Source organism: Denticeps clupeoides, chromosome 2 (assembly GCF_900700375.1).
Source record: "Denticeps clupeoides chromosome 2, fDenClu1.1, whole genome shotgun sequence".
Lineage (NCBI taxonomy): Eukaryota > Metazoa > Chordata > Actinopteri > Clupeiformes > Denticipitidae > Denticeps > Denticeps clupeoides.
This window is the reverse complement of record NC_041708.1, coordinates 5,758,229-5,774,880: the sequence shown is the minus strand read 5'-3', so window position 1 is coordinate 5,774,880 and position 16,652 is coordinate 5,758,229. Positions and strand designations below refer to the sequence as shown.

General features: G+C 44.4%; 1 protein-coding gene across 4 annotated transcripts; it reads right to left on the bottom strand.

Annotated features, from left to right (window-relative positions):
* Positions 1-2,969: 2,969 nt before the first annotated feature.
* On the bottom strand, positions 2,970-15,509 carry stambpl1 (STAM binding protein-like 1). 4 transcript variants are annotated; one of them, XM_028970306.1, is made up of 11 exons: positions 15,234-15,509; positions 13,303-13,396; positions 12,577-12,794; positions 11,456-11,531; positions 11,036-11,131; positions 8,962-9,271; positions 8,502-8,626; positions 7,193-7,330; positions 6,621-6,733; positions 4,951-5,045; positions 2,970-4,322 (listed from the first exon to the last, which is right to left on the bottom strand). In XM_028970306.1, the coding sequence occupies exons 2-11, from the start codon at positions 13,381-13,383 to the stop codon at positions 4,243-4,245; spliced, it is 1,332 nt and encodes a 443-aa protein (XP_028826139.1). In that variant the 5' UTR covers positions 13,384-13,396; positions 15,234-15,509; the 3' UTR covers positions 2,970-4,242. The 4 variants fall into 4 exon arrangements, with proteins under 4 accessions (XP_028826139.1, XP_028826136.1, XP_028826137.1 ...); XM_028970303.1 differs by lacking the exon at positions 15,234-15,509 and adding an exon at positions 15,078-15,178; XM_028970304.1 differs by lacking the exon at positions 15,234-15,509 and adding an exon at positions 15,078-15,176 and having other exon boundaries at positions 4,951-5,050.
* Between the last annotated feature and the right edge of the window lie 1,143 nt (positions 15,510-16,652).

Below are 16,652 nucleotides of genomic sequence, written 5' to 3'. Positions count from 1 at the left end.
CAGCAGGATCTGTGATCAGTTGGCATCTTGTGTTGGGTTGTGGGGGCCTGTTCTGCTTTTTTAATGGTCTGTGACACACTCCACATCCGACTGAAAAAGTCAGACCCTGATCTCCTTGTCTCCATTTAAACAATCTGTCAATCTCCTTGATAACGCTGTGAAGTATGGATATACCCCTCCACACATACATGACCCTCATGTCTTGTGGGGTGCTATACACACAACATCCAGAATCAAGCAACACACAACTACCATTTTTACAGCTGCACATGTAAATGTAAGCCACGGAATTCCTCTTCTGACATCTGTCAAACATGTAGTAATGGTCTTGATTAGCTGCGATGGCCCACACTATGTAAAATGTAATATACTCTCGATATTTGCTAATTTTGAAAAAAACTCATACACAACGCTCCTCCTTGTCAAAAACATAGCTTCCGAAACAATTATCAGATATTGGTCATTTGTATTCTTCACATTCTACAGGGTTTTGATCGAGGCCTTCTCGTTTTTTTTATGCAAACAGCGTTTCACAAACAGTTATCCTGTTTGTAACACTCTTACGCTGATGACACCCAGCTCTATTTGTCATTCCCACCAGAAGATGCTACTATAGCAACAAAAATTTCGGCCTGTCTCTCAGACTTATCGGCATGGATGTCCAACTCAACCTATCCAAAACCGAGATTCTGATCTTTCCGGGCAACAACTCCCCTCAGCAAAACCTCTCAATTCAAATTGGCTCGCTACTGTTAACACCCACGGCATCTGCAAAAAGCCTTGGAGTTTGGATCGATGACAAACTGAGTTTGAACCATCACGTTGCTGCAATTTCCAGATTCTGCAGGTCAGATTAGGCCTTTTCTCTCGCAACAGGCTACGCAGCTCCTCGTCCAGGCAATGGTCATCTCCAAACTCGACTATTGTAACTCTCTCCTGGCTGGAGCCTCTGCAGTCACCATAAAACCACTCCAGAAGATCCAAAATATGGCAGCCCGTCTCATCTTTAATCAGCCAAAATACACCCATGTTTCACCTCTTCTCACCTCTCTTCACTGGCTCCCGGTAGCTGCTCGCATTGAGTTCAAATCCTTGATACTCGCCTACAGGGCTGTAAATTGAACTGCAACCTCCTATATCAATACAATACTACCAATGCTACACTCCTGCACGCCCTCTCAGATCGGCAAATGAGATGAGACTGAAAATTCCTTCTTCACGGGGTCTCCGATTCCAATCATCTCTGTTATCCGTTGTTGTCCCTGGCTGGTGGAACAACCTGCCCTCCACCATTTGACTAGCCGAGACTACCACCAGTTTTAAGAAGCAGGTGAAAACCCACTTACTCAAAAAGTATTTCAGACAAATCTAACACTTACACACGCACATGCGTACACATTGCACAAAACAATCCAATATATATATATTATAATTTTTTCTTTGTCTAGCACTGAACAATCTCCGAGCATGCTCTTTGCTGACAAGTTGAACCTTATCAGGGCTCTTAGTTTTGTAAACTCAAAATTCTATAGAAATCGAACGAGAATTGCTGGTGTCTTCCTCTTGTAAGTCGCTTTGGATAAAAGTGTCAGCAAAATAGGTGTAATCCATCTCTTCATAGTCATTGCAGTCGGTGCGGACATCATAACAGACCGTGTTGTTCAGAGACAATCATGGGCCTCTTAATACCCCATGTCCGGATGTCAAAGGAGGTAGGGACACGCTTGTGTGGAAACGGGGTGTGGAGACACTCAGAGTTAAGTGTCTTGTTCAGGGACACAATGGTAGTAAGTGGGATTTGAACCTGGGTCTTCTGGTTCATAGGCGAGTGTGTTACCCACTAGGTTATTACCACTTATGTTGTGCAACAATGGGTCAACCGAGAGGAAAGGGGAAGGCATAATCCATCAAAATATTTTCTTCATATTGACAGGTCATTACTCATTTTTGACATAAAGCATCTGTTTCAACTACTATGGCATTAAATTTATAGAAAAATCCCCAAATTATTTACATAACCTGCCGAGTTTCTTTTTAAAGTTGTAGGTAAGCGTTTCTTACGATGAAGACCATGAGTGACTGCAGCCCATTTTCTACAAAATGTTCTCTGTTGGTTAGACTTTTTAACAGCCTTGCTGTTGCGAAAGATAAAAAGTGAAAGTTTAAAGTGAATGTCACTTCTTCAATGCCAGAAGTGCAGTAAACACGGTCACAATGGACACTTTCCACTATGAAGTGAACTGTCTGGTTTGGACTATATTTCCAACATTCAATAGTGACAGTTGGTTATGTTGTTTTGCCTGTGGCGCTTCCGTTTCAACCCAGATGATTACCAAGCTAAAAGATTTTCATACCTTCCCCCCCCGCCCAGGCTTATCATAGAGATACGTTTCATACAGTTGACCTAAAACAATGACATTAAATACCAGCAGTCCAGTCATTGACCAAAGTTTAAAAAGGATCTTATTCTACTGCAGCACTGGATTCATTCTGGTAAATTCTGCCTTTGTAGTGTTCAGACACATCACAATAAATCATTTCTGGTTCACACCTTTTCAGACTCGCCAGGACTGTCTGTGAACCATAAACATTGCGTTATGGTACAGTGGGAACCTAAAGAACTTCTGCCAATGACCTACGGTGGTACTAGTCTAATGGTTCACACGGCCTACGAACCAGGTTCACATGTTCATACCCCACTTACTACCATTGTGTCCCAGAGAAAAACACTTAACCCTGAGTCTCTCCAGGGCACTTGTCCCTCGAACTAATGATTGTTTGAGGGACTAAGTCACTCTGGACAAGGGCTTCTGATAAATGCCGTAAATGTAAAACGATGATCTGCACAATCAGATGCGGTGAGGCAATGCTGAAGCACTAAGAGTGACAAACACAGATTTGTTTAATTATGATATTTTTATTAGCAAAACGTCAGTGGGAAAAAAAAAAAAAAAAAAAAAAAAGACACTCATGAAATCACTGCATACAACATTACAACATGTGCAGGCTGACATCATTTTGCAGCATATTTCCCACTTTCACACACAGAGCAGAAACAGATAATTGCAAAGCAAACGACTTCCAAACGCGACCCAAACGATGACAGATACGGATATCAAAGGCTTTTTACTGGCTGCTCGAGGTAAACACTGCTTTCCTGACTCATTCACTCACTCACTCACTCTATCCATCCTACGCAGAGCTGGGGATACCAGAACCCATCCTGGGACACTAGGTACCAGCCCACCTCAAATGTATGTATGTACCTGAGATCTGTTTTAGGGCCCTTGAGCCAATGATGACTTCCTTAGAAAAGTTGTAAGGCCTTTCAGGTGTCAAAGGTACAAGTACTTTATTTATTCTTGAAAAAGCCACCCTCGGTTTACGAGTGTCTTGTTCCTAACACTCCCTGCTTTACAATCACAGTAACAGTTCAGTAGGCATTACTCACAAATAATGGCTTTAAGGTTAACAATACAACGAGAAAGTAAGCAATCAATACAGAATAAAACTCTTTACTACAAAAAAAAAAAAACATTTAAAACTGTATGCACAGATATGACTGAATAAAAGACACAGAGTAGCAGAGTTGCATGGTAATAATGTATAATTGATGGTTAAGCACACAAAAAATATGTATTCAAGTTTCAAATGGAATACTGCTTTACTCCCAATTCATGGAATAAACTTTTCACATGAGGAAAAATAAGAGAAAATACTGATGAGTTTACACTATGAAAAAGGCAAACTACTAGCATCTGACCCTTCTATTCTCAATTTTCCAGGAAAGTTATTTTTTTCTTCAAAGGCATTAAACATGGCCATTTCTGAAAGAATTCCATATCATTCAGACTGTCAGATTGAGCTAGGCGATAACTTTCTTTACGTCATAGTTTGTTAAAGGTGGACTGATAAGGGATTCCTTGGAAGTTGCAAGTTTCCAATGCCCCACAGCCCCATCTGCTGGAGGCCCTTGACCCCCAAACAAGTCTGAGAATGCTGAATGCTATTTAGACCAATTGTGTATTATTAACACAGCATATGAATAAAATTCCACAATAAAATCACCAAAAAAAAAAATGTTTGCAATTTTTTTTATAGCTCATTATATCTCCAGTGCCAGTGTAACAAAAGCAAGCCCACTTCATACCACCTCATTCGAAAATAAATAAATACAAATTCCTTCATGTAAACAAATGTATAAATAGGACATATGGTCTATAGATATGGGGATTGTTTTAATTATGTATTAAGGTATTCCCGTGTCACCTGAGGTCCAGCACGATGGTTTTGGAGTCCTTCACTACAACGTGCTTGCACACCTGTGGACCGCAAAAAGTTCACGTCAATGAAAAAGCCTTCATGAACAGAGGAATTTATACACAACGCTTATGACGAGCCCATACACAACAAAAATATATTTCTCAATATATTATGTGATAATATATTTCGTGTGCATTCACATATTGTGAATTGAACATAGTACTATAGGTTGATATTCTATAATAATATATTTTATATGTAAAAAAAATATAAATATCTAAAATAGGATATATGACAATATATAAAAATATTGCAATTATTACCATTTTCATATATTGAATTGGTATATTATTATATAATAATATTATATATTATTATATATACTGAAAAATGTATATATTCTCATATATTGATATATATTTACCAATGTATTGCAATATAACGTTTGTTTCGTAAGGGAGCACCATTTCAATTAAAAGATACTGAACTTCAATTCAGACTTCCTACTGTGTGCTGATTGGACAAATCTCAAATCGCAATATTAATTGTAAAAAGTTGAATGAGCGTTGTGACCAGAACAGACAAATCAGATTTAAAGCAGCGTACGAAGCCTGAAAGAACACAAAGTGTCCTCCTAAAATGGACTTGGCCGGCACTGAAACAGGACTACAGGGTAACGTGACGTACCGTAAACAGTGGAGGGTCCTTTGAGTGAGGATGAAAGCCTTTGAGCCTGCAGGCTGCCACCTCTCCCATTCCACAACTGGTCAGTCTGAACACCCCTGTGCTGAACACAAAAGAGAGGGCTTGGTCAACGTCACACAAAAAATGCACTAAAAGGTGGCTCACACAAACACGGCTAATGACACACTAGCCCATAGCATCTGGTTGGCATTCATTTAAAATACCAACAATGTAATTTTTCTTTTTTTTTTTATGCACCGGTGATCATTTTGCTGGTAGGTTCCTGTATTTTTGCAGAGATTCAATTCAATTCCAATGCCAAAAAAAAAGACAACTTAAGTATAGTTAAAAGCACTGAAAAAAAGCATTTGTGATATGTATGCAGTCGTTTTGAGAATGACAATTTGCATATACTCCAGGATGTTATGAAGCGTGCTGTCCCTCAGATGAACTGTCCTTAATCCCAAGTCCTGCCACAAAAAGTGAGAGCGTGAGAGTGTTGACGAGCACAAGGCTGGGGGTCATTCTGTCATGCAGATGGAGTTAGAATAGCAGACTGGATGCTTTAAAAGGAAAAACATTGTTCTTCCTCTGTTTACTATGATTACCTGCAAGGAAACACGCACAGTCATCACTGCGTTGCAAAAAAACGCAGGATATTGCTGCTACTAAGATTGCACGTAAATCAACCATTTCTCGGATTATCCAAAATTTAGAGGAGAGAAGTTCAAGTGTTGTGAAAAGTTTTTCAGGGCGCGCAAGAAAGTCCAGCAAGCGTCAGGACCATCTTCTAAAGATGATTCAGCTGTGGGATCGGGGTGCCACCAGGGCAGAGCTTGCTCAGGAATGGCAGCAGGCAGGTGTGAGTGTATCTGCATGCACAGTGAGGCCAAGACATTTGGTGGATGACCTGGTGTCAAACATCAAGGACAGACTGATATTCTGCAAAATGTACAGGGATTGGACTGCTGAGGACTGGGGTCAAGTCATTTTCTCTGATGAAGTCCCTTTTCCGATTGTTTGGGGCATCTGCAAAAATGATTGTCCGGAGAAGAAAAAAAAAAAGCGAGGGCCACCATCTGTCCTGTCTCATGCCAACAGTAAAGCATCCTGAGACCATTCCTGTGTGGGGCTGCTTCTCATCCAAGGGAGTGGGCTCACTCACAATTGTGCCAGAGAACACAGCCATGAATAAAGAATGGTACCAAAACATCCAGCAACCATCCAAGAACACTTTTCCAGCATGATGGAGCGCCGCGCCATAAGGCCAAAGTTGAAAACATTGAAACTCCCCGGACCTTAAGCCAGTTGAGAACTCGTGGTCAATCCTCAAGAGACCAACAAGAACCCACAAATTCTGACAAACTCCAAGCCATCAGTCAGGATTTGGCTTAGAAGTTGGTTTACAGCATGCCAAAGCGAATCGTAGAGGTCTTGACCACTGCAAATATTGACCACTGCAAATCGTTTGCATAAACTTGATATAACTGTCAATAAAAGCCTTTAAAACTTATAAAATGCTTGTAATTACACACAGATACAAAGATCTAAAAACACTGATGCAGCAAACTTTGTGAAAACCAGAATTTGTGTGAATTTTTTTTTTTTTTTTTTTTTAAATGTATGATTATTCAAGAACTTGTTGGTTTCGTCTGCTCCATGCAGATACTCACTCGTTGTGTTTGGGAGAGCAGACAATGGCGATGGCCTCTGGCAGCATGAGCTGATAGCAGCAGTGAGTGTGTAGGTCCACGCTGGAGAGGAAGGCCGTCTGCGTCGGGTGTGTCTGTGTCACAAAAAAAATGTGTTAAAAACACATAAGAAGAAAAATGCAAAAAAAAAAAAAAAAAAAAAAGAACAGGTGACCAATGCAGCTAGCGGTGACTGTACATTTCTTTAATAAAAAAAAAAAAAAAAAAAAAAAAACTTTGGTTTCCATGGCAAACAAGAGAGTTGATTATGCAACTGGACGTATAAATAATAAGGGTGCCCTTAACAGCAGCCTTTCACCTACTGTAGAGATTGTTTCAAAGAAGTGGTGCATGACTACTGGTCAGATTCAGCACTTTATATTCAATAAAAACACGATGGGGGGGTGGGCACAGAGCGCTTCAGCTCCAAATCGAAAGTGCCAGTTGGACATATTGCGACTGTATTTCTGTTTTTGGTGTTCTTAATGCTTTTGGCAAAGCTGTGTAGGGGTGATGGTCTCAGTGGGTGCAAATGATGGCTCAAAGACACCCACGTGGATCCATCCCAGGGTCAGAAGGTTGTGGTGGTCCTGGTAGCTGAACAGCTCCTCCACGTTCTCCATGTCGCAGTAGTCAGGCCCAGCCGACTGCTTGGGAATGATGACGTGGGTCAGGACAAACTCGTTATGCGTCTGTTAATGAGAAAGCACTGGAATTTTTGACTTGCATGACTTTCAATTTAGCTGGAAAGCGTTAGACACTTTATAGTTGATGCCAGGTTTCGGCCAGGGGGAAGCCGATAAGACAGCTGCTTTTTATACCCCGCAATTCCTCTGCAATCATAATGGATGTAATAATGTTTGAAGAGGCCAAGCCCAGTGATAAAGCGCAATGTTTAGCTCCAGGCCACGTCCTTGGCGTGTGCTTGATTTACAGGTATTGTTACTCTGCGACACCCCCGCAGTATCAATGGAAACTAGGAAGTTGACTAAGGACTGTGGGGAAAAAAATGGAGCAGATTTATCATTTTGCAATACTTACAAAATGAGCATGTGCATTTAAATGTTAATCATTAAACAGGGTTTTTTTTTTAAAAGCACTCTGCGTTTACTGTAAGCCTTAATGATGGCAGACACTTCCATTTTATGTATGCAGCATAAAATGGAGTTACAAGGTCATTGGACGTTCTTTTGGGCAATCGTCTGAGACATCAGTCACAGGAAGTGATCGTAAAGGTACGTTCAGACGAAGTCATAACTCAAGCTGCCACTTGCACGAGGTCATTTACATAAATGCAAACGATTAGCCAATGCGTTTGCAGAGAAATTTACATTATGGGATTTGATTGGTTACTCTTACAGCGCAATCACACATATAGGCTGAAGGTATCATCAGGCACTTCCTATTGACACCTTCAATTTGTAAAAGTGATTGTACTGTTCTAGCCTTAAACCTCAAACTGAATCTTTATGGGCTTTAATAGAACCCTTGCAGATGATCACCAAAAATAATACATAATAAAAACAATAAAATTAAATAGTTATTTAGTACTCTCATAAACTACAATGCTTATATATTAAACACTTGTATTCATTTGAATTTGTATCTGTTGCATCTCCATTTTTGTAAAAAGACGACATGGGCTGGACACTAGGTGACGCTGTTTTCCATTTCCGCATTATAACTTGCCAAAAGCATATTGAATAAAAGCCTTATTCAAATCACTACTTACACCATTTAATAAACACACCAAAGGTCACATAATCATCAAACACGTTTATTCTGGTGCATTCTAAGTGATATTATTTCACGGCTAGACTGCCACACCAATGGTCCAAAGCAAGAGCAGTAACATTCTCTTACCAGCCTCCCACACAGCACCCCACAGGTCTCGATGCCTCGCGCAGTGTTGCTGTCGGCCAACGCCAGGAACCTGTAAGTCAGGTCTCGGGGAATTAGCACGCGTCTGAGGCCTTCCACACGCTGGCCTGGGGAAACAGGATACGGTTAGTGCTGTTTTAACCCTCAAGTGGAACGAACTAGACCGACTCAGAAAGGCTCACAGTGTGCATGCACATGTGACCAGGGATTCTCAGTCCCAGGGGAACCACCCTGTATGAATATTTCTATTCCTTGTAATGTTTCATTAGGATCAGGTTATTGCTAACACGGTGTTTGGTTGGATGTACCAAAAGGCGAGAATGAAGAAATACTGTTAAAAAATACCCTATTCTGTTATAGAGAAGCATCTAGGAATGTCCATCGAATTAATGGAGCGCATCTTCCATTAAACACCAAACTTGTAGTGTTTATGGTCACTCACTCTGTACAGCAACTAAGCTGGAGGCAGGTTTGACAGGACGTGGGGGCGGTTTGACGGGCGCCTGCTTGTTGCAGTTGGGGTCGAGGCGCGAGTGGGACAGACAGGATCCGTCGGTTTGCTCGGCCAGTTTCGTGGTGATCTCCTCTCTTCGGCTGGCCTGCTCCTGCCGTCGCAGCTGGTCCTCAAAGTAGCGGAACTGCTCCGACTCGATCTGCATGCGCCGGAGCTGGTCCACGCGCTGCCGCTCCTCCTCCAGGAGGGTCAACTTCTGCAGCTGCTCCCCACAGTGGCGGACCTCCACGTTCTGGCTCTGAAAGCCCACACATAAATGTTTACACACCCATGCGTACTGAATCGTTTAATCGATGCATCGTGACGCAGACGTGGACGATTCTGCATCGATTACACCACAATCGTTGACGGTGCTTGGTGATTTTCTGGCTGCACGGCGTGCCACTCGGCGGCCTTGTTCTCGCACCGCAGTCAAAGTTGATATTTGTAGAACTTTGACCTGCGGAGCTTTTTCGCGTGACCAATAGAATCAAAAAGCGGGCTAGTGCCACTTCGAAACACACCCAAAAAAGCAGGAATGGAGGGAAAGGCTGATCTTAATGGTCTCTGAGTGTCCAGAGATCTATTTTTTCGCGCTGAGCCCCTCGGCAGCTTTAGATTTTCTCCAGTGAGCAGAAAAAAACGGTCCGCGTTCAGTCCTCGCTCACTTGATGCCACGGACGTCTGAACCAGGCGTTTTTTCTGCCCGTTGCAGCGAATCAAAGCCTCGCCCAGGTGAACGAGGCCTTAACTCATGTATCTGGGAAAAAAAATAAAAAATCATGTGACAGTGTAGGGAATTTATGGGATGCATCCCGTGTCGAGGCACCGATAATCCTAATCGAATCATGAGACCATTGAAGGTTCACACCTCTAATGCCCCCCGACATTAAGAACACCAACACGAGGACAGCCAGTTGCATACAAAACTGTTTCTATACCAAAGACTCACAAATGCTTCCACGTAGGGCTGTGCGATTACACGATAAAATTCTGCTCGTTGTCTGTCATGAGCTTTGGCCATTTTTCTCCATCCCAATAAAAATTTGCATGTGTGCATGTGCGGATCATTTTTCTCCATCCCAATAAAAATTTGCATGTGTGCATGTGCGGATCACCACTGTTGCCTGTTCACGTAGCCCGTGCCTGTCAATGAGCTGATTGGTTTTATTTTGCTAAGTAAACCAATCGCGGGACTTCTCACGGGCCGAAGTTATGATAACGTAACTTTTATTGGTTCAATGGAGCATCATGGCAGAGGGACAATGCATTTCACGTCAGACTATAGGTCTCGCGTGTTTTTGCAGGTTGGGCTTTCTGGGCCGCGGAGGTGCTGGCAGTACCACGTCACACGATTCACGGGGCGACGCGAGCAAAGTGGCTGAAAATGGAGCCAAGGAGGACAGTGATGGCCACGGTTTTATATGTTAATAAACTGTTTATTATCTCTGTTGTCTTCGGTTTCACTCTGGCAATACCAGAGCAAAAAAAAAAAAAAAAAAAAAATCATTCTATATAGCAGAACGATAGTATATCATGGTCCATTTTTTTGCGGCCATATCGCTACTTACACATATTGTAAACATTTCACATACAAATATTATGCAGTGGCAGATGCATAATATTTGTATGTGAAATGTTTACAATATGTGTAAGTAGCGATATGGCCGCAAAAAAATGGACCATGATATACTATCGTGCAGTGGCAGATGCAGGTTTTCTTTGCCAAATTCCTAATTTAAGAACTATTGTACATTTGACAGCATGTTGGTGACCAAAGTCAGTACAGGCTCATGTATACATGAAACGAGAACATATAAAAAACGAAAAGCAGTAACAAGATCAAGCAGAAAACAGAAATCTATTTGACTTAAGCAAAGATACACTTGCATGGAAAATAACATGCACTGCGTACATAGCTTGCTGGTTTGAAGAGCTTTGCTTCAGTCTACCAGCATCCCAAGTGAAATGGCTTGAGCTACGTGGCTAAAGACAAGAAGATCCGTACTGCCGCTCCACCCACCTGACTCTTTAGATACTCCGTGTGCTCTCTGCTGTACTTCTCGTGAAGGAGCTTCTTCAGCTGATCTTTCCGTGGGAAAGCGACCTCCTGCAATTTCTGAGGAACGTGGAGGAGAGCAAGAAAATCCATGAGATCAATGGCAATGGGGCAATTATGAGCATGTGCCCAGCAGTGACCAAAATGTGTCCAAAAATCAATGCGCTAAATGGCCTTCTCAGACGGAGCCCTTGAAAAATCTAATCTGACATTAAAGCCTCTGTGTTCAGGGGATCTGAGGACGGCGCTCTCAGCAAAGCAGCACTTAAAACCACATCGACTGAGGCTTCTGGGGACTTGGGGACGTCTGGGATCCCTCCGGGACCAAGCATGCCGCAGCCTGGCGGGCCTCCCACAAGGCCCCACCAGTCACAGCGGGCTCACCTTCATGATCTCGTGCTTTTCAGGCACGCGGCACTGGTGGTAGTCCCGGTGGCAGGGGAGCTTCTCCACGAACAAGCTGAACAGAAAGAACAGCGTACTCGTCGCATCAAACTTGCATGCAAAACACTTCATCAAAGGCAACTGTCCTTCAAATCAGAGTGGCACCTTAAACCTAGCGGGTTCGCAGCCATTTTGATTAGGGGGTGGCCGGATCACGCCAAACGGCGCGTGGCTGCCCCTAAAAGTTGCTTTAATTCCTTAAATATGCAGGGCTGAAACCCCACGCCGTAAATTTGATTCCAGTGTCCTAGACCAAATTTCTGACGGCATCATGTTCAACGCCGCGGTTCTACGGGTTCACTTTTTTCCTTTTTAAAGGCAAGATTGACTTGTAAACTTACTGCATGTAATGTGTTTTATAGATGCATTACGTTTTGTTTTTTTTAGCATTGTACTCGGGCTCGCGAGGTAAATGAGGTAAATTGGTTCAGAATACGACACGGATGTATACTGGGTGTCTGTTGCTCAAAGTCGCACTAATGAAGAATTAGTTCGCTTGCGTGATCAAATTGGTCGCACTCTAGAGGCCTGGATTCATAGAATCCAGGATTCATTGGGTTCACTGACATGACGAATACACAGCATGTCACTTCGCCTGTTTACTCCAGGCTCAAATTCAGCTCTGATCGTATCTGCGGTCCTTTTTTTTGAGGCGAGGGAGCATTGTCCAAACCATTGCAACCAACTGGCATAGCCATTGTGAACAGGCACTGATGTAGGGCAGGTAATCTTATACGCCCCCTCCACCCGGAGTGCCTTACAATGGCGACTTCCGTGTTAGATGTCCGTGAAGTAGCTAAGGGTATCCAGGGTTTTGCCCGTTCGTTACCAGCTACCGACTAGCACCCCCAATCAAGTTGCATAGGACTTGTTCATCTTGCAAACAAAACCCCTCATGGACGAACACGGACCAGCTAGGGCGGGTCCATTTCTTCCCGCCTAGCCTCAATCTCATGTCGTCATCACGTCACAGCAGAAAACGTGTATTATGTAAGATGCTACAAACTTTTAAAGCCACTTCACCGCTACAGCATGCGAGCACGTGCGTGAGCATGGCGTACGTGATGAACTTGTTGTAGAGCACATAGGCGTTCTCCAGGCTTCCCTCTTCCAGGTACACGGCCGCCATGCGCTCCATCTCCACGCCCGAGCGGAAGTAGCGGCGGGGGGTGATGTCCTCGTTGATCTCGATGTTGTAGCCCATCTTGCTGAGGGCCCTCACGCGCTCGGCCGCTGTCAGGCTGACGTCGGTGTGGTCGGGCTCGGCCGCCAGCTTCTTCTGCGGGCCGGCGGGAGAGAGAGAGAGAGAGAGAGAGAGAAAGGGGTGGGAGAGAGACGGAAGCAGCTGAGGCGTCATGTGACCCTGGGGCACAACATCAGCCCTGTTTCCCGGCCGGTCCGGTGTGGCCCATACTAATGAACGGGCCGCCCCCCATCTTTCCGGGGGTTACTAAGGAACATGGGAGCCGTGTCAGAACTCCGCGGAGAACTGGAAGCGAGCCCCGCGGCGAGCAGGCGTACCAGCAGGGTCCGCTGACATCACGCCGTCACACTGGCTTAGTCTTATTTAGCAAATAATTATCTATTCATGAGGTGAGTGCGTGTTGGGGGTGGGGAAGGAGGGTTACATCCGCTGCCAAACACACACACACACACACACACACACACACCAGCGCCTCCCCCTCCAGGAAGGAGGGATGTTAATGACGGGGCAGCTGCACCGAGCACTAATGGGGGCGACAGCTACACCCCCCCCCCCCGGATCCGGAACGGAGTGTCACACTCACCAGCGTGCTGAAGCTGAAGCTCCGGTCCGTGGCATCTCCTGCGAGCAGCCCGGCGGGCTGCAGTCGTCCCAACGCATCCATGTGTCCAACGCCGCTGCCCCAAAAAGAAATTCCAGGTCAAATAGCGAGGAATCCTGCCGCTGGCCGCGACCGCCACGCCTCACAACCCGCGTTCGGCGCCCAAATGGCCCATGCTCACCGCGCTCCGATGGTTTCCCTCCAAATACGAGAGCTACAGTTGCCATGTCAGCTTGTAACCATGCAACAGAATATACGGTGACTCACGGACATCTTTCAGCAGTGAAAGACAGAAGGACCTTGGTCGTCTCCATCCGAGCATTTGATGACAATTAACTGGCAACCCCCCCCACCCCCAAATCTACATGCTCTTATCCAGGGTCCACCGCACGAGGACGACTACCATATTTTCAGGGTGATGGCTGCCATGGCAACTTGCAGCAGACGCAGCGCACAGAATATGAGCGCGGTGCCGAGCCAACGTGCAACTTGGCGCTGAAATATTGCGAGCACGTGTCTGCAAGTATCCCAACAACGTGGGGGGTCGATAATGATGCTTACAGCGAAGTGAAGTTGAAGCGATTGTCATTGTGATACACAGCAGCACAGCACACGGTGCACACAGTGAAATTTGTCCCCTGCATTTAACCCATCACGCTTAGTGAGCAGTGGGCAGCCATGACAGGCAGTATGTGGGGACGGTGATTTGCTCAGTGGCACCTCAGTGGCGCCTTGGCGGATTGTGGTTCGAACCTGTGGGCAACCTTCTGATTACAGGTCCACTTCCTTAACCGCTAGGCCACCACTGTAAATTCATGCAACATCCACAAATATCCGAGGGGACTTTTTTTCTTCTTCTTCTTCTTCGAACCGGTCTGTGGGCGGAAGCATATGTTTTGCACTTTCGTTTTTTACATTTATCAGACAGTTCGCCTTATCCAGAGCGACTTACAATCAGTAGTTACAAGGACAGTCCCCCCCTGGAGCAACTTACGGTTAAGTGTCTTGCTCAGGGACATAATGGTAGTAAGAGGGATTTGAACCTGAGTCTTCTGGTTCATAGGCGAGTGTGTTACCCACTAGGCTCCTACCATCATTTTTAATTTATAAATGAGTGATGTCTTTCTTTTTGGTCCAGATTAAGACAATGTCTGAAGAATGTCAATCATTTTGTACAATTAAATCATAAAACAAGTCATTCGGGCCGATGACTTAGGCCACGTCGCCTTAATTCGGACTAACAGCGAGAAATAAGAGCCGAAATCGAAGCGTCCACTCCCGAGTGCGCATGTGAGGAGTGGCCCGAGTCCAGGCCGGGCGACCCGAGCGACATTACACAACCGTTTAATCACGGCGTGGTTCGCCGCTGTCACTTACATAAGGACGTTCAACATGCGGAACAAAGGCGCGTTGCAACACCGCCAGGACATGAAGAATGCGGAATGCTGCATTTTTTAACTATATATATATTTTTTTTAAGTCTTCAAACAGCTTTATTTGGAGAAGAAAAAAAATATTGTTAATTTATATATATATATATATTACCTCCAACTTGAAACAGATTGTGCGCGCTGCGCGTTCACTTCCTTCATTCGGACCGATTTTCGTGCATCAGTGAGATCTCGTGATTACTTCCGAGTTTGTGCAGCAATAAAACTAACCACCTCGCACCCCACTGAACGTGGTTTTCAGTTTTACACGCAGCGCACCGGACACGAAGCGGTTTAAATGAGCGCACGGTCGTGCGCCAAACTTGCCTCTCCGGGTTGGACGGGTTCGACGCGACCACCTGACAGCCGGCTGGTTTCGTTTGAAAGGTGTCTGCATGCGGCATAAAGGCATTTCGCGTCTCGTGGCGTGGGTTATAAATATATATTACGTCTGCGTGTTTTGTTTTAAACGTCCAGGCTTACCGGAATTTAGTCACCTGCTCTTCTGATGCTGGACCCCGCGCTCGGCATCCCCGCCTGTGGTCACATGCAGCACATGCTAGAATTCAGGCAACACAAAAAAAAGAAAGAAAACTGAAAACCGCAGTCAGCCTGGCGAGGAAAAAAAAAAAGGCCGCGAGCTCGCGCGTTCTTTCTTTCTTTCTTTCTTTCTTTTTTTTTTTGCCTTTTGTGCGTCATAAAGCCATCGCGCATAATGCGCCGAACTGAACGGAGCGAAACGTTTACCGGCGGGGAAGATGGCTGAAAGCCAGTGTTGCCAGATCCGCGGGAACGAAGCGGAACGGCCACCAAAACCGCTCCAATACACAAATCGCGTCGCTTCCAACATTTCAAAGTCAAAAATCAACTTTATTTGTCAATTCTGCCACATGTACAGGACATACAGAGAACTGAAATTGCGTTACTCTCAGACCCATGGTGCATCCAAGTAACATTAAAATACAAACAGTAACATTAAATACAAAGGTATACAAATAAGCATAATATATAATACATATATATACATAATATATTTACACGATATGTCAAGTCCAAATGGTTTGAGACTGAACTGCGCTTGGTTGTTTCCGGTCGCCATGTGCTATCAGAATTGAACCGATCGATTAAAATTGCAAATGACAAAAACGTCCAATGGGAAGATTTTTTTTAATTTTGGGACATTTGGGGAAAATGCATATTTTAAAGCACCGAATCGATGGAAAAAAGGATTCATACTTTTTTTTTTTAACTGTGAGCGTTTTTTTACGCTTCTATGTATTTACAACGGTATATCATACAACATTAAAGCTTTTTCTAATGTTTTCTAATGTTCCTATGCTGTTTGCTGTAGTGATGTTAAAAGTTCACCAGAAGGCCATTTTCCGCGGAGAAACCTGGCGGACATGGCAACACGAGTGAAAGCCGAACGCAGCCTCCCAGCTCAGGAAGCCTGCGGTCAAACGAGGCATCAGCTATGTTGTCCAGGGGGTGACAGGCAGCAAAGTGGGTGGCTATTCATCCACTCCGCAATGCTTAACGTAGACCAGGCAATCAAATAAAAATAAAAAATCATCACCAACAGCAATGAACGTCGAGTCTGACGCGGGCTGGCTTGTACGCGTTTTTATCACAAACGATTATGCTTCGTCACATTTCGACACGTACGGGGCTCATGGAGGGCTGAATATTATAGATCGGTGGCTCGAACGTGTTTTTTTTGCCACATGGTTCTCAAACCGGAGTTGAGGCAAGATGCCAGCAGTGATTCGTTTGTACTACATGGTCCCACCAGAGGGCGCACTGGCTTTCGTTTTACAGCCACGGATGGATTCAAGTGAATATTAAAGAAGCAAGAATTGTTGGTATTTGCTATACAAATGTATAAATATGGATTTACACGAG

Excerpts from the sequence above, each read along its gene's own strand:
- stambpl1 (XM_028970303.1), bottom strand. The coding sequence starts at position 15,154 with ATGCCGCATGCAGACACCTTTCAAACGAAACCAGCCGGCTGTCAGGTG. Across the intron at positions 11,532-12,576 it reads CTCTACAACAAGTTCATCAC|CTTGTTCGTGGAGAAGCTCC; the intron begins GTACGCCATGCT and ends CTTTCTGTTCAG. Across the intron at positions 9,272-11,035 it reads CGGAGTATCTAAAGAGTCAG|AGCCAGAACGTGGAGGTCCG; the intron begins GTGGGTGGAGCG and ends GTGGGCTTTCAG.